The sequence below is a fragment of the Bison bison genome, unplaced genomic scaffold (genome assembly GCF_000754665.1).
Source record: "Bison bison bison isolate TAMUID 2011002044 unplaced genomic scaffold, Bison_UMD1.0 scf7180017864480, whole genome shotgun sequence".
Lineage (NCBI taxonomy): Eukaryota > Metazoa > Chordata > Mammalia > Artiodactyla > Bovidae > Bison > Bison bison.
The window spans coordinates 1,283,655-1,299,712 of NW_011495040.1; the positions used below are offsets into that span (position 1 = coordinate 1,283,655).

Below are 16,058 nucleotides of genomic sequence, written 5' to 3' on the forward strand. Positions count from 1 at the left end.
GTCCATCTCTTAGCGACCTCATGGACTGCAGCCTACCAGGCTCCTCCATCCATGGGATTTTCCAGGCAAGAGTACTGGAGTGGGGTGCCATTGCCTTCTCCGTACTAGCGTGTGAGATGAGTGCAATTGTGCGATAGTTTGAGCATTCTTTGGCATTGCCTTTCTTTGGGATTGGAATGAAAACGGACCTTTTCCAGTCCTGTGGCCACTGCTGAGTTTTCCAAATTTGCTGACATATTGAGTGCAGCACTTTCACAACATCATCTTTTAGAATTTGAAATAGCTCAACTGGAATTCTATCACCTCCACTAACTTTGTTCGTAGAGATGCTTCCTAAGGCCCACTTGACTTCACATTCCAGGATGCCTGGTTCTAGGTCAGTGATCACACCATCGTGATTATCTGGGTCATGAAGTTCTTTTTTGTACAATTCTTCTGTGTATTCTTGCCACCTCTTCTTAATATCTTCTGCTTCTGTTAGGTTCATACCATTTCTGTCCCTTATTGAGGCCATCTTTGCATGAAGTGTTCCTTTGATATCTCTAATTTTCTTGAAGAGATCTGTAGTCTTTCCCATTCTGTTGTTTTCCTCTATTTCTTTGCATCGATCACTGAGAAAGGCTTTCTTATCTCTCCTTGCTATTCTTCGGAACCCTACATTCAGATGCTTATATCTTTTCTTTTCTCCTTTGCTTTTCTCTTCTTTTCACAGGTATTTGTCCCATTACTTCATGGCAAATAGATGGGGAAACAATGGAAACAGTGACAGACTTTATTTTCTTGGGCTCCAAAATCACTGCAGATGGTGGCTTCAGCCATGAAATTAAAAGACACTTACTTCTTGGAAGAAAAGCTATGACCAACCTAGATAGCATATTAAAAAGCAGAGACATCACTTTACCAGCAAAGATCCATCTAGTCAAAGCTATGGATTTTCCAGTAGTCATGTATGGATGTGAGAGTTGGACCATAAGGAAACTGAGTGCTGAAGAATTGATGCTTTTGAACTGTGTTGGAGAAGACTCTTGAGAGTTCCTTGGACTGCAAGGAGATCAAATCAGTCAATTGTAAAAGAAATCAGTCCTGAATATTCATTTGAAGGAATGATGCTGAAGCTGAAGCTCCAGTACTTTGGCCACTTGATGGAAAGAACTGACTCATTAGAAAAGACCCTGATGCTGGAAAAGATTGAAGGCAGGAGGAGAAGGGGTCGAGAGAGGATGAGATGGTTGGATGGCATCACAGACTCGATGGACATGAGTTTGAGCAAGCTCTGGGAGTTGGTGATGGACAGGGAAGCCTGGCATGCTGCAGTCCATGAGGTCGCAAAGAATTGGACATGACTGAATGACTGAAATGAACTGAACAGAACTGATAAAAGCCTCAGGCAAATATTCATTAAATTTTCAAAGATCTGGTTTCAGTCTACAGTTATAGCTGTTTCTCTGTCTCTTTTAAAACTGTTTACCCACATGTAAGAGCTTCATGGAATATTGCCAGACAGCATAATATTGATACTTTTCCCTGAAATTGCTGGGAAGATGTGAAATGATTAGACATATACACTCATCCCAGCTGGAAGGAGAGTACTACTTGTCTTGCTACTTATTTGGCTCTACTTCTCAGATTTCCCCGTCTCCTAGAAGTGTGAACATATAGGAACTGGATTTGGAAACTAGTTCTCTAGGGAAAAAATCATCAATATAAGAATATTTGAGGGGTGGGGAGAGACCGGTGTGGCATGTTGGAGAACAGGCTACAAGTAGACTTTACAGATTTATTGTTAACCCTTCACAAGATCAATGACTTTCAGCACATGTCAACATGAAAAGCTTTCATCAGCTGCACTTAATTTCAAACACCAACAGGTAGAATTGATTCAACAGCATATCTGTTTCACCATATCTTATATCTGTCCTGGGAAAATGGTTATTTTTAATATGCTGTTAGAGCTTGGTTTTTCACTTAGACAAGGTGAAAGCATATTCTTTGGTTGTCTTTGTGAATTACTATTCGCTTTTTTTCTGTCTTCTAACAGGAACGCCCACCTAAGCCTGAATTTCCCTGGCTGGTTACTGCCACGTGGTTTGCCTGCTGTGACTTAGAAGAATTATTTCCAGTTTTTAAAGGACTTACACAATATATAGTGTTATTTCCTATTTCCGTACGCATAGGTAATACATCAAAAAGGATGATTGTAAACGAATTCATGAATCCTAACTTTAAAAGTCTCCTTTAACCTCTTCTGCAGTATCAGTATTTTTCACTAGGAAAGTCTTCATTTTTAAGAAATTTTGAGTTACTTGTTTTCCCAGTTTCTTGAGGTAAATGCTTGGCCCATGAATTTTCAATATTTCATGCTTACAATTATACCCATTTTAAGGAGATGCATTTACCTCCAAGTATTGTTTTAGCTTCATCTCATACTGGTTTTAGCTTCCCTAGTGGCTCAATGGTAAAAAATCTTCTTGCAATGCAGGAGACACAAGTTCAATCCCTGAGTCAGGAAGATTCCCCTAGAGAAGGAAATAGTATCCCACACCAATATATATTCTTGCCTGGAGAATCCCAAGGACAGAGGAGCCTAGGGGCTACAGTCCATGGGGTGGCAGAGTCAGACACAACTGAGCATGGCAGGTTGTACTTTTTTTTAACTTCTTACTGAGGGATAGCACACATATGGAAAAGTATGCAAATCAAAATCAACAGCTTGTTATAAAATACTGACCAATTCTGAGCTACCACCCAAGTCAAGAACTAGACCAGCACTAGCATTGCAGAATTCCCGTATACTCCTTCATAGACCCCTTTCCCTCTTTCCCAAGGGTTATGCCTGCTCTGAATTATAACAGTCGATGTTACTCTCCCCCCATGTTTTACTATGTATATGTGATCTTTGCTGTTGTTGTTTAGTCAATAAGTCATGTCTGACTCTTTTGCCACCCCATTAAAAGTAGTTTGCCAAGTTCCTCTGTCCATGGGATTTCCCAGGCAAGAATACTGGAGTAGATTGCCATTTCCTCCTCCAGGGGATCTTCCTGTCCCAGGGATTGAACCCACATATCCTGCATTGACAGGCAGATTCTTTGCCACTGAGCCACCAGGGAAGCCCCATGTAAACTTTAATTCAAACCTATTAATTGTGGTATTTATTTTACTGTTTTTTACACCTAACCAGTCATTTCTAAGAGAGATATATTAAGGTACACCACTATGAAAATTTCTCTGTAATTCTAGAATTTCTCCCATTATATCTTGTGGAACTGATGTTGTTAATTAAGCATAAATAGGTTTAGGGTGATTATCTTCCTAACAAGTAAAATATCTGAATAGTGCTTTTTGCCTTAAAATATATTTTCTAATATTAGTATTATTAGATATTATTACAGCAGAATTGTCTTCATTAGTATTCCCTCTGTATATTTCTGCATTCTTTATTTTTATCTCTTCTGGGTCATCATCATGTTTCAGTGTATCTTTAGTAGGATTTTGTTGTTTTGAGCAACATGGCAGTCTCTTTTTAAACAAGCAATTTTTAATCCAACTATTGTAAAGTTGGTTATACCTCTATTTCAGTGGCTCTCAACTGGGGGAGATTTTGTTCCCCAGGGGACATTCTGAAGATATTATTGGATCCCACAACTGGGGTGGTGCTACAGGCATCCAGTAGGTAGAAACCAGAGATGTAACTAAACATCCTACAACCAGAACAACCCTCCACAACAAATGACCACTTGCAAATGACCACTTGGACCAAATGGCAGTAGTGGCAGAGTTGAGAAAATCCTCATTTATTTGGACTTACTTCCGTCACCTTATTTATAGGGATTTTTTCCTAGGCATGCTTTTCTTTATTTTTTACTTCTTCTTTCTTGCCTTCAGGTCAGTTGTCCACATTCTTTTTTTTATTTTCCTTGTACTTATTTGAAGTTGTGTGTTCTGTTGTTATTTTTAGTAATTATTCTTCTACTTCTCATATGAATGGGTTTTTTCCTGAGTACATCCAGTAACTGTGGTGGTTTAAAGGCTATGTGGACCAGAAATTCTGGGATCCTTACATGCTCATTTGATTTCTAAATAAAGACTAGGAAAAATAAAATACTCTTCAGTAAATAAACCAAATGAAAATTGTGTTTCTATATTGTGGACCAATTAAACAAGATGGCTAGAGGAAGAGGTAGAATACAGAAGAAAAATACTCATAGGAGAAGTCTAGTGATGGACAGTTGGGGAAAGACCCAAAGCAGAAGGGCTAGATGGAGCTTCATAAACATAGAGGCAAAGAAAGAGGTGAAGGTTGAAAGACAAAGTAATTCTGAAAACAACTCATCATGTTTGGACAAAAGACACTGTTTATTACTGTCATCTGAGACTAAAATCTTAGCAATTTAAAACAACTTTCTTGCTTTCATTTGTTAAATTTCAAGGTTGATTCTGGAAATCCTGCAGAATCACGAAGGTTTGTGTGTGGTAGGATGGCTTGTGTTCTAAAAGTGAGCTTTAGATCTTTGCAGGTGAAATTTAATAATTAATTTCAAAACCACTCACCTTCAGTGGCTTCCTAATTGCCTTAATCTTGTGCCTATGTGTTTCATGTTCTATTAGTTGGGAGTTAGAATTTTAAATTATCCTGCCTTATTAGCCAAAGCCCTAGTGACCATTACATTACAATAATGAGAACCTGAGGAGAAAAGAAGTCCTTTTGGAATAAATGTTTCCACTACCTGGTTCTCAGAATAATGCATCCAGTAAAAAGTGCTGTGGTGTGCTCTACCCTGTGGTCTCACACCATGTGATTGTCTATATTTCACACAGAAATTAGAAGTCTTACAGAATTACCTACTGCTCCAGGGGCATGAGCTTAAGTGGCACTAAATTTCTGTCACCAGCTCTGTAGCTGCTATTGTTAGGCCCTCAGAGGAGAGCCCCACAGACTAGCTGGAAAAAGTCATTTTCCAGCCTGCCGTGGAAGCCAACCATTTAGTGTAATATTCAACCCCAAAGCCTATTTCATCACTAGATGGTCGTGTTGGTCTGCTGAGCGGCTTACAGCAGCACATTGTGCGCCCTGCAGGAATTTCAGTGCTAAGTCTTGTTCAGTCACTCAGTCATGTCCAGCTCTTTGCCACCTTGTGAACTGCAGAATGGCAGGCTTCCCTGTCCTTCACTATATCCCTGAGTTTGCACAGATTCATGTCCCTTGAGTTGATGATGCCATCCAACCATCTCATCCTCTGTCGCCCCCTTCTCCTCATGCCCTGACTTTCTCAGCATCAGGGTCTTTTCCAGTGAGTCGGTTCTTCATATCAAGGTAGCCAAAGTAGTGGAGCTTCAGCTTCAGCATCCGTCCTTTCAGTGAATAGTCAGGGTTGATTTCCTTTATGTTGGACTCCTTGCAGTCCAAGGGACTCTCGAGAGTCTTCTCCAGCACCACAATTCAAAAGCATCGATTCTTCAGGACTCATGCATAATGCACAATTTATTCATATGTTATTTATATGGTAAAAAAAAAAAAGTATATATGCCTGAATATTTTATTTGCTTCATCTGTCTCACACATATTTTATTTGCTTCATCTGTCTCACACTAATAATTGTGTTATTTTCTATCACTGCTATGTTTTTTTCTGCTTTTTCTTCTTCCTCCAACAGTGATGGGGGTTCTGGGGGCATTTTTGGGGTGGGGCTACCCTGGGTCTTTGTTGTGGCACTCGGGCTTTCTCTAGCTGCAGCACTCAGGCTTAGTTGCCCTTTGGCATGTGGGATTTTAGTTCTCCAACCAGGGATTAAACCCACATCCCCTGCATAGGAAGGCAGATTCTTAACACTGGACCACCAAGGAAGTCCCAGCAGCGATAGTTTGATGTATTTTTATGCTATTGTCTGACACATATTGACTTATTTTATTATATTTTTATTATTGGGTCCATATTGTAATTAATATAACTTGACCTATTTTGTCCCATTTAATTATGTTTGCCTTGAATTCTAATATAGCTAATATTACTCATCACTTCTTATCACTTAGGGTTGGGGTTTTTTTTTGCTCACATTTGATTGATAAATCTCTATGCATCCTTTAATTGGTAACTTCTCTGTCATTTGTTTTAACTTCATGTTTTGTAAGTGGTTTGAATTCATTTTCTGATCCAATTTTCAATTCAGTATTTCCTAATTAGGTTGGGTAGAGGGAGATTAATATATTTACATTTGCAGTAATATAAAAAACTGATAGTAAACGTAGAAATTTTTTCCTTACCAAATATACTTATTTAATGGGTTTCCCCAGTGGCTCAGTGGGTAAAGAATCCACCTGCAACACAGAAGACACAGGAGATGTGGGTTCAATTCCTGGGTCAGCAAGATCCTCTGGGGGAGAAATGGCAACCCACTCCAGTATTCTTGCCTGGAGAATCTCATGGACAGAGGAACCTGGCAGGCTATAGTCCCAAGGGTTGCAAAGAGTCAGACACAACTGAGCAACTAAACACACACATTTATTTAATATCACAGTCATAGCAACTGTAATTAAAGCATGTTTTAAAATTGTGTTTCCAGGGTCTTTTGAGACTTATATTAACCCACCTGATCCGGACACCTATTCTATAATGAAGGAGAGTGATCAACTCATAACAACAGAAAAGGTGCCCACAAGCTATAATTTTTGGCATCCAGAACTAAGTTCTTTCCACAAGTTAATCCTTATTAAATGCTGTAAAGAAGAAAAGGTAGGATATTTTTCATTAAAGAACTATGTTATAATTATTTCTGCTAAAGCTCACCAGCCAGTTATGATTCATGGACTGATTAGATTTATTTAGAAAGTAACAATGGCCAAATTTGGGAAGTGGTTTGTGACTTTGTGTTGTTAGTAAGAAATGGAGACTTTGTGTTATCAATAGAGCACAATATTTTATACAGGAAATGATGAGAGAAAAGGCTGGAGAGTCATCCAGGGACCTAGAGGAACTTCCTTAATGTTGCCATGGGGAACTTGTGCTTCCTGCCAGGGAAGTCAGGGCTCTACTGGATGGTGTTAGCAGAGGACTGGTGAGCCTCTCAGAACTTGGCAGCAATGGGAAGGAGGCATTTGAACAGAAAAATAACATAGTCACCAAGACCAGTGTGAAGATGGTTGACATAATTATGTAAGAAATTATGGCAGCTTGCATAAAATAGAATGAAATAGCACCATTTGCAGCAACATGGATAGACCTAGAGATTATCATATTAAGTGAAGTTAAGTCATACAGAGAAAGAGAGATATCCTATGATATCACTTATATGTGAAATCTAATTAAAAAAATGATACAAATGAACTTATTTACAAACCAGAAACAGACTCATGTATCTTGAAATCAGACATTTGATTACCAAAAGAGAAACATGGAGGGAAATAATAAATTAGGAGGTTGGGGTTAATATATACCCACTACCATATATAAACTAGATAACAAGGACCTACTGTACAGCACAGGGAACTCTACTCAATATCCTGTAATAACCTATATGAGAAAAGAATCTGAAAAAGAATGGAGATATATACATATATACGTATATATATAATTCACTTTGCTGTACACCTGAAGCTAATAAAACATTGTAAATCAACTGTACTTCAATAAAAATTGTTTTAAAATTATGGCAACCTGCATTAAGATAGAGGTAGTAGACTAAAGAGATGGAGTGGGATGTGGAGATGAGGCAACTAGTATGGCTCTTGGTTTTTGCGTGGGGGCCAAAGGGGAGAGTTGTATCAACAACTAAACAAATGTGAAAGGAGAAACATGTTAGATAAAGACGTCACTGAGTCTGCAGTATCTACCAATATCAAAATGTATAGTAGTCTGGGGACCAATTAATATCTGGGTAGAAAACTTTAGAGAGAAATACAGCTTAAAAAATAGAGATTGGGGAATCATTAACATTGACTTGGAAAGTAAAACCACAGGAGTTGTTAAAATCGTAGAGGAATAATAGGTTAAGAGGACAGATGGGCAAAGGATGAAACCCTGAGGAGCACCAACTTTGAAAAGACAAAGAGAAAGGATGAAGAGCCCTTAAGAAGGAAGAGGCAGAGGGGCAAGAAGAACATCAGGAGAAAGAAATGATGTGGAAACCCAGTAGGCGTAGTGTTTCAATACAGCAAGAATTATCAACAGATTGTAATGAATGGAGGGTGTTCTATGAGAAATGGGAGAAAGAAAATGCACTGGAGAAAGTGAAACCATAGTTTGGAGATATTGAGGCTATACTGTAGGATTTTCTACCGTCTCTTTAGGAAAACAGAAAGGCTGTGGGGTTGGCCTGGGCTACTGATAATTGAAATAGATGAATGGAAGATAGAAGGTCATTGAGATTGTTGGTAAAAGTAGTTCTATAAAGGGGAAGAGCTCTAAGAAAAAGCTTATAGACTGGGAGAAGAGGGAAAACCTTGAAAGTTTCTTTGGAAGCAAATGTAGTTGGACTAGGAATGTAGCACAGTTAGAAGGACAGGAGAGGTTGGGATCAAAGTTGAGCTTAAAACTTCTAATGAGAAGTTCCAAGTGGTGACCATGTCCTGAGGGTGGCCATAGGTGTGGGTGACTGAGAAAGTGATGAGATGATGTGCACTAGAGTTTGAGGTGAAGGCACTGTGCAGTTAGGATGTGGGAGGTCCTTCTGGACCCTGAACCCGGGTTGTGTCACCCCAGATGATGACAAGACAATGCCTGAGACACAGTTGATAAATCACTGGAACAGACATAAATGCAGAGGAAGCTGTAAGCTAGGTGGCAAGTCTTCAGTGGATATGGGACAGTGGCTACAAGGTCGGATACTGACAAAGATGAAAGGATGATTAAACAGCAGTAGTCCCAAAGAAGGAGTTTTAAAGATTGAGACATAGGCTAGAAAATTCTAGACTATGGGAAATTTTTTTTGTTTTTGTTTCAGGTTCTGTGTCTCTGTGTATGAGCTAAGGTTCTTAAGGTTGCAGCCATATAGAACAAATTTAATAAGTTCAAGACTAAAAAGGATATATTAAAATAAAAGGATACTGGGGTAGCTCATTAAATTTGAGGAAAAGCCAGTTAATCACACTTCAGGAGGAGCAGCTCACTGGGCAACTCACTGAACATAACTCTATAGTATTGCCATTGATAGCACTCAACTCTCAATGCAATTGTTCCTCTAGTTTCAAATTCTCAAGAGAGAGATTCTGATTGGTCCAGCTCAACTTAAGTTTTGTTCCTCGTCCAATCAGCTACAGATAGGAAAATTGCATCATGCAGTAGAAATATGACCCCACAAGAGTTCTAGGGAAGAGAACAGATGCTGCTGGGCTACATCCATGCAAGATTCCACCTGCTATGGGGCCTTGTCTCACAGCCAATATTCCCATTTCTCTGGTCCAGAGAAGATCAGACTCAGGAAAAGACCTAAGACTCACTTTCTATCATTTGAAGACCAGTACCTGTCCCTCAGCTTCTGTCCATAAAACATTTAACAAGTATTCCAGGCACTGAGGATACAATTGTGAAAAAGAAAAATTCTTTTTTCTTATGAAAAAGGAAAATTACTCCCAAAGGCTTGTATTCTAGTGGGAGAGAGAAGGGACAGAAAGAATAAAATACTTTCTGCTTGCAAAAAGTTCTAAGAAGAACATGAAAGAGAAGTTTCAATAAAAGTAGTACAGTGGAAACTAGAGTAGGAAGCCAAGGAGGACCTCTTTGAAGAGGTGATAGTCTCAACTTCTCATATAAATCATTTCCTGTGTCATACCAACAACCTGTGGGAGCAGACTGGAGGGTGTCGGGCAGCAGCAGGGAGACCTGGAACAGTGCCCCTGGGTGGGGAAGCCTAGCAGAAACTCAACGGCAGACCAATTGGGAGAAGGAAGAGGGTTCCAGAGGAGAAGGACCAGGAATAGCTGAGAGCCAGGACTTCAAGCTGTGGTTAGAGTGATTGCTCATGGGAACAAAAAAGAAATAAATAGAATGAGAAATGGAGTCGAGCCCTGCACCAGAAGTGGGCGGAGTCACTCCCCCTCAGGCACCACCTAGGCTTGGAGAGGGGAGGAGCAAAGGGGCTTGATAGAAAATGATTTCCTACCCCTCCCAGTCATGAAATCAGGTCAGCCTGAGGACAAGGATTTTTTGTTTGTTTTTAATTAATTTTTTACTGGAGTATGGTTGATTCACAATGTTGAGAGGTTTGTTTGTTTGTTTGTTTGTTTTTTGTCTCTTGGACCCTTTGGAGAATATGATGAAAGTTGCAAGCCTTCTTAGAAAATACACAAATGCTCTTCCACATATGATTATGTAATTCTAGTTAAGAATCTCAATCTTGGGAAATGAAGTGTGTTCTCTCACACACACACACACACATTTATTTTTTACATTTAATTTTTATTTTTACCTTTTCACCCTCTGCATCCATTTTCTGCTCTCTGGCAAACAAAGGTGTGTGCTCTGTATCCAGAAGTTTATTGTTGTTGTTGCTATTTTTTTTAATTTATTTTTAATTGGAGGGTAATTGTTTTACAGTGTTGTATTGGCTTCTGCCACACAGCAACACAACTCAGGCATAAGTATACATATGTCTCCCATATGTATCCCACTCCTCTAGGTTGTCACAGAACACCGTGTTGAGCTCTCTGTGATATATAGCAATCTCCCATTAGCTATCCATTTTACACATGGCAATGTATATGATTCAATGCTATTTTCTCAATTCATCCAACCCTCTCCTTCCCCTTCATTGTCCACAAGTCTGTTCTCTGTGTCTGCATCTCTATTCCTGCCCTGCAAATAGGTTCATCAGTACCATCTTTCTAGATTCCATATATATGTGTTAATATGCGATATTCGTTTTTCTTTTTCTGATTTATTTCATGCTGTGTAACAGGCTCGAGGTTCATCCAACTCACTAGAACTAACTCAAATGCATTCGTTTTTATGGCTGAATACTATTCTGTGTATATATGTACCACTACTTCTGTATCCATTCATCTGTTGATAGATATCTAGGTTGCTTCCATGTCCTGGCTATTGTAAATAGTGCTGCAGTGAATACTGTGGTGCATGTATCTTTTTGAATGATGGTTTTCTCAGGGTGTATGCCCACTGCTGGGATTCTTGGGTCACGTGGTAATTCTATTCCTGGTTTTTTAAGGAATCTCCGTACTGTTCTTAGTGGCTGTATCAATTTACATCCCCACCGATAGTCCGACAGGGTTCACTTTTCTCCACATCTTCTCCAGCATTTATTTTTTTGTAGATTTTTTGTTGGTGGCCATTCTGACCCACGTAAGGTGATACCTCATTGTGGTTTTGATTTACATTTCTCTAATAATGAGTGATATTGAGCATCTTGTCATATGTTTGTTGACCATTTGTATGTCTTCTTTGGAGAAATGCCTGTTCAGGTCTTTCAACCACTTTTTGATTGGGTTGTTTGTTTTTCTGATATTGAGCTGCTTGTATATTTTGGAAATTAGTCTTTTGTCAATTGTTTCACGTGCAATTATTTTCTCCCATTCTGAGGATTGTCTTTTCATTTTGTTTATAGTTTCCTTTGCTGTGCAAAAGCTTTTAAGTTTAATTAGGTCCCAATTGTTTATTTTTGTTTTTATTTCCAGGAGTTGGGTCAAAAAAGATATTGCTGTGATTTATGTCAAAGAGTATTTTGCCTTGTTGTTGCTATTTTTAAGTTTCCACATATGAAAGATAATATGTTTGTTTTTTTCTGTCTGACTTATTCCACTTAGTATAATGCCCTCAAGGTCCATTAATGTTGTTGCAAATGGCAAGAGTTCATTCTTTTTTATGACTGAATAATATTCCTATATGTGTATGTATCACATTTTCTTTCTTTATTTATCCATTGATAGACGCAGATTGTTTTCATGTCCTGGCTATTGTAAATAGTGCTGCAGTGAAGACAGCGGTGCATGTATTTTTTTCAAGTTATTGCTTTCATTTTCTTAAGATAAATACCCAGATTTGTGAGTGCTGGATCATATGGTAGTTCTGGTTTTAATTTTTTGCAAAATATAAATACTGTTTTTCATAGTGGAGACATCAATTTACATTCCTAGCAACGATGCCTAAGGGCTCCCTTTTCTCCAGATCCTCACCAACATTTATTCCTTGTCTCTTTGATAATAGTCATTTTAACAGGTATGAAATGGTATCCCATTGTGATTTTGATTTACATTTCCCTGATGATTAATGATCCTAAGCAGACAGATATATGTCTTTTCTGGAAAAATGCCTATTCAGATCTTCTGCCTGTTTTTTAATTGGATTGTTTGGAATTTTTTTTTGCTATCGAGTTGCATGAATCTCTTATATATTTTTGGATTTTAACACCTTATTAGTTGTATGGCTCAAAGATACCTTCTCCCATTCCATAGGTTGTCTTCTTATTTTGTTGGTTGGTTCTTTTGCTGCACAGGTGCTTTTTTATTTTGTATAGTCCCACGTGTTTATTTTTGCTTTCGTTATTTGCTTTTGGTGTCATATCCAAAATCTCATTGCCAAAGCTACGTCAAGGAGCCTTTCCCCTCTGTTTTCTTCTAGGAGCTTTATGGTTTGGAGTCTTATATTTAAATTTTTAATTCATTTTGAGTTCATTTTTATGAGTGGTGTAAGCAGGAATGTAAATTGGTATAGCCACTACAGCAAACAGAATGGGAAAGCATAGTCTCTTCAATAAATTGTGTTGGGCAAATTGGATATTCAGATGCATAAAAATGAAAATGAACCCATATCTTGGGTCAAACATGTTGTTCGAGGGTTGACTCTATAAGATCATATCATCTGCAAATAAGGACAATTTTAATTCTTCTTTTCTGATTTGGATGCCTTACTTCTTTGTCTTGCCTAATGGCTCTGGGTAGAGCTTCTGATACTATGTTGAAATGGATCCTCATCCAGTAGCCTTTACTGTTTTTTCTTTCAACTTTCAGGTGGTTTTTGCCCTTACAGACTTTGTCATAGAAAATCTTGGGAAAGCCTTTATAGAGACACCACCTGTGGACCTCCCCACTCTGTATCAAGACATGTCATACAACACTCCCCTGGTATTTATCTTAAGCACAGGCTCAGATCCCATGGGTGCATTTCAGAGGTTTGCCCGAGAGAGTGGATATTCAGAAAGGTAAGGTCACATTGTTCAGTTTTAATCATTCATATGAACATCGCCTAGTTAAAATTTGCCTTTTTTTTTCCTTCCCTCTGTGGAATGTGAATTCCTAATTCAGGAATCCCTTACTAAATAAGTTAAAATACTTAATAGTGTAATTCTAGTCCAAGTCCAAACGTCTGAAAACCAGAAGTAATAATAATACAAGTCCCAATCTGAAAGCCAGCAGACTCAAGACCCAAGAAAAGTCAGTGTTTTCATTTGAATCCAAAAGCAAAGAAATACAATGACCCAGCTCAGTCAGGCTGAAGGAGTTCCCTCTTCCTCAACCTTTTCATTCTGTTCAAGTCTTCACTTGATTGGGTGGGCCCCATCTACATTAAGGAGGAAAATCTGCTTTACTCAGTCTGCTGATTCAAATATTAATCTCACCCAGAAACATCCCCACAGACTCATTCAGAATGATGTTTGACTTAATGTCTGGGCGCTGTGTGACCCAGTCCAACCTCACTAGTAATTAGGAAACAGTAAGTTAAAACCATTAAGAAGATATTTCATACTCATCAAATTAGCAAAATCGTGCCAAAGATAGGGAGCTATAGAAATATTCATATTACAAGTGGGAGTGAAAAATTAGTTAAAATCATTTTGAAGAGTAATTAGCAGTATATCAGAGTTGCAGAAAGCATTCCCCATATCCCAACAACTTACTACTGAATTTGCATGTTCAAAGTCAGTCATGGATGGGCAAAGAACATTCGTAGAAACATGTTTATAATAGCAACAACAAAAAAAACCTGGAAACAACCAAAATGTCCATCTTAAAAACCTATATAAATTGTGGCATATTCATATAATTGAATACACTATAGCCATAAAAATAAATAAATTAGGATTATGTTTATTAATATGGATGGGTCACACAAACTAATATTGGGCAAAATAAATTAAGTTGCACAAAAATTATATAATATTGGAGAAATTTGATAAATCAGATAAAATTATTAAACAGATATATATTATATACTGCTTATGGGTTCACATTTTTGCAATAATAGTATAAAGAGAAGTACAAAAGTTATACCAAGTCCAGGAGAGCAGTGACCTTGTAGAAGGTGAAGCTTGGATAATAAGAAAAGTGAACAGGGAGGGGCATAATGCAAGCTCAGATCATATGTTTGACTTCTGAAGCTGGGTATGGGTACATAGATACTTATATTAACTTTATAACTTTTGTTATAAAGGTTATAAAGGTGTTATAAAGGTAAAATACTTGGCTGATGAAATTAATAGTGAAATGAAGAACCTTAATCTTTATACTCAACAAATAAAACAAATGCAAGATCTTCAAATACATATGCAGCACTTATTAAATTAATGATTTTCTAAGAGATAGGTATTTCAAAAAGAATAAAACATATCCCCTGACCACAATAAGTCTTAGAAATCTTAAAAGTTAATTTTTTTAATATTTGGAAAGCAAAAGAAATGTTCTTCTGAACAGCTTGTTTGTTAAAGAGAAATCATACTGGAAATTGTCCAATAAATGGACAATGACAAAAACAATATAACCTATCAAAAACCAGGGGGATTTAGTAATAAGACACTTAGTATAAATTTATACATATGTAATGACTTCTGGTTCCAGAAATGTCAGACTAAGAACTCAGGCTGATATTCCCACTAAGAAAAATTAGGCAATCTAAAACTTAGTTGTTAAACTCTAACAGAAGGAAAAAATAATAAGCTAAGAGCAGAAACTAGTGACAGAAAACATTCATTCAGTAGACAAGATCTAAAAGAACAGAAGTTGCTTTTTTGAAAAATTTAATAAAATATAAATCTCTGTTGAAACTGCTAATACAGAGAGAAAGAAACAGAGAAATTCAAAAAACCTATATCATGAATGAGTAAGAGAATATCACTATAGACCTGCAGACATTAAAATAATCATAAAAGCATATTATTTAAAAAGAAAACTTTGCCAATGAATTTGAAAATGTTGATAAACAAGAAAATTCCTCCAAAAGCACACCTTTAAAAAACTAATAAGAATAATTAGAATATCTAAATAGTTCAATAATTTTTTATTGAATTCATTATTAAAAACCTTTCCAGAATTCTGGGCTTATTTCAGTAATATAAGCATTAAAATACTGGAAATAAATTAATTTAATTCACCACATTGAAAGAGTAATGGCAAAATATCCTTAAAGAAGAAAACTATTAATTCAACATATGCAGAAAAAGCATCTGTTAAAATTCAACATGAATTCATGGTGGGAAATGTCCTAATAAACCAAGAATCTGGAAATCATGTCTTAAAAAGAGAAAAACAGAAATAGGACATTCTTCTACTCTGATAAAATGTATCTTAATTTTTAGTGGATTTAGCAAGGTTACTGGACTTAAAATAGATTGCATTAATGCATACTAGCAACAGAAACTCTCATTCATTGTTGGTGAGAATACAAAATGGTACAGCCACTTTGGAAGACATTTTCATGCTTCATATGATCAGCCATCTGGCTTTTACCCAAAGGAGTTAAGAATTTATGTTCACCCAAGAATCTACATTATACTAGAGCCTACATTAAATGCATAGCAGCTTTATTCATAATTGTCAAAACTTGGAAGCAACCAAGACATCCTTCAGTAGATGAGTGGATGAATAAACTGTGGTATATCCATACAATGGATATTGTGCTTTGCTTTCTTTTCTTTTTTTTGGGGGGGGGGGAGCTTTGCTTTCTGTGCTTAGTTGCTCAGTCAAGTCGAACTCTGCTACTTCATAGACTATAGCCCGCCAGGCTCCTCTGTCCATGGGGATTCTCCAAGCAAGAGTACTGGAGTGGGTTGCCATGCCCTCCTCCAGGGGCTCATCCCAACCCAGGAATTGAACCCAAGTCTCCTGCATTGCAGGTGGATTCT

At 37.5% G+C, this 16,058-nt stretch overlaps 1 protein-coding gene across 1 annotated transcript in view; it reads left to right on the forward strand.

Moving 5' to 3' along the window:
- Positions 1 to 16,058, forward strand: part of DNAH6 (dynein, axonemal, heavy chain 6) — a 280,222-nt gene that overhangs the window by 211,777 nt on the left and 52,387 nt on the right. Inside the window, exons 63-65 of the mRNA XM_010862179.1 lie at positions 2,039 to 2,174; positions 6,558 to 6,727; positions 12,952 to 13,142. Of these exons, the coding sequence (XP_010860481.1) occupies positions 2,039 to 2,174; positions 6,558 to 6,727; positions 12,952 to 13,142 (497 nt within the window). The remainder of the gene's footprint in view (positions 1 to 2,038; positions 2,175 to 6,557; positions 6,728 to 12,951; positions 13,143 to 16,058) is intronic.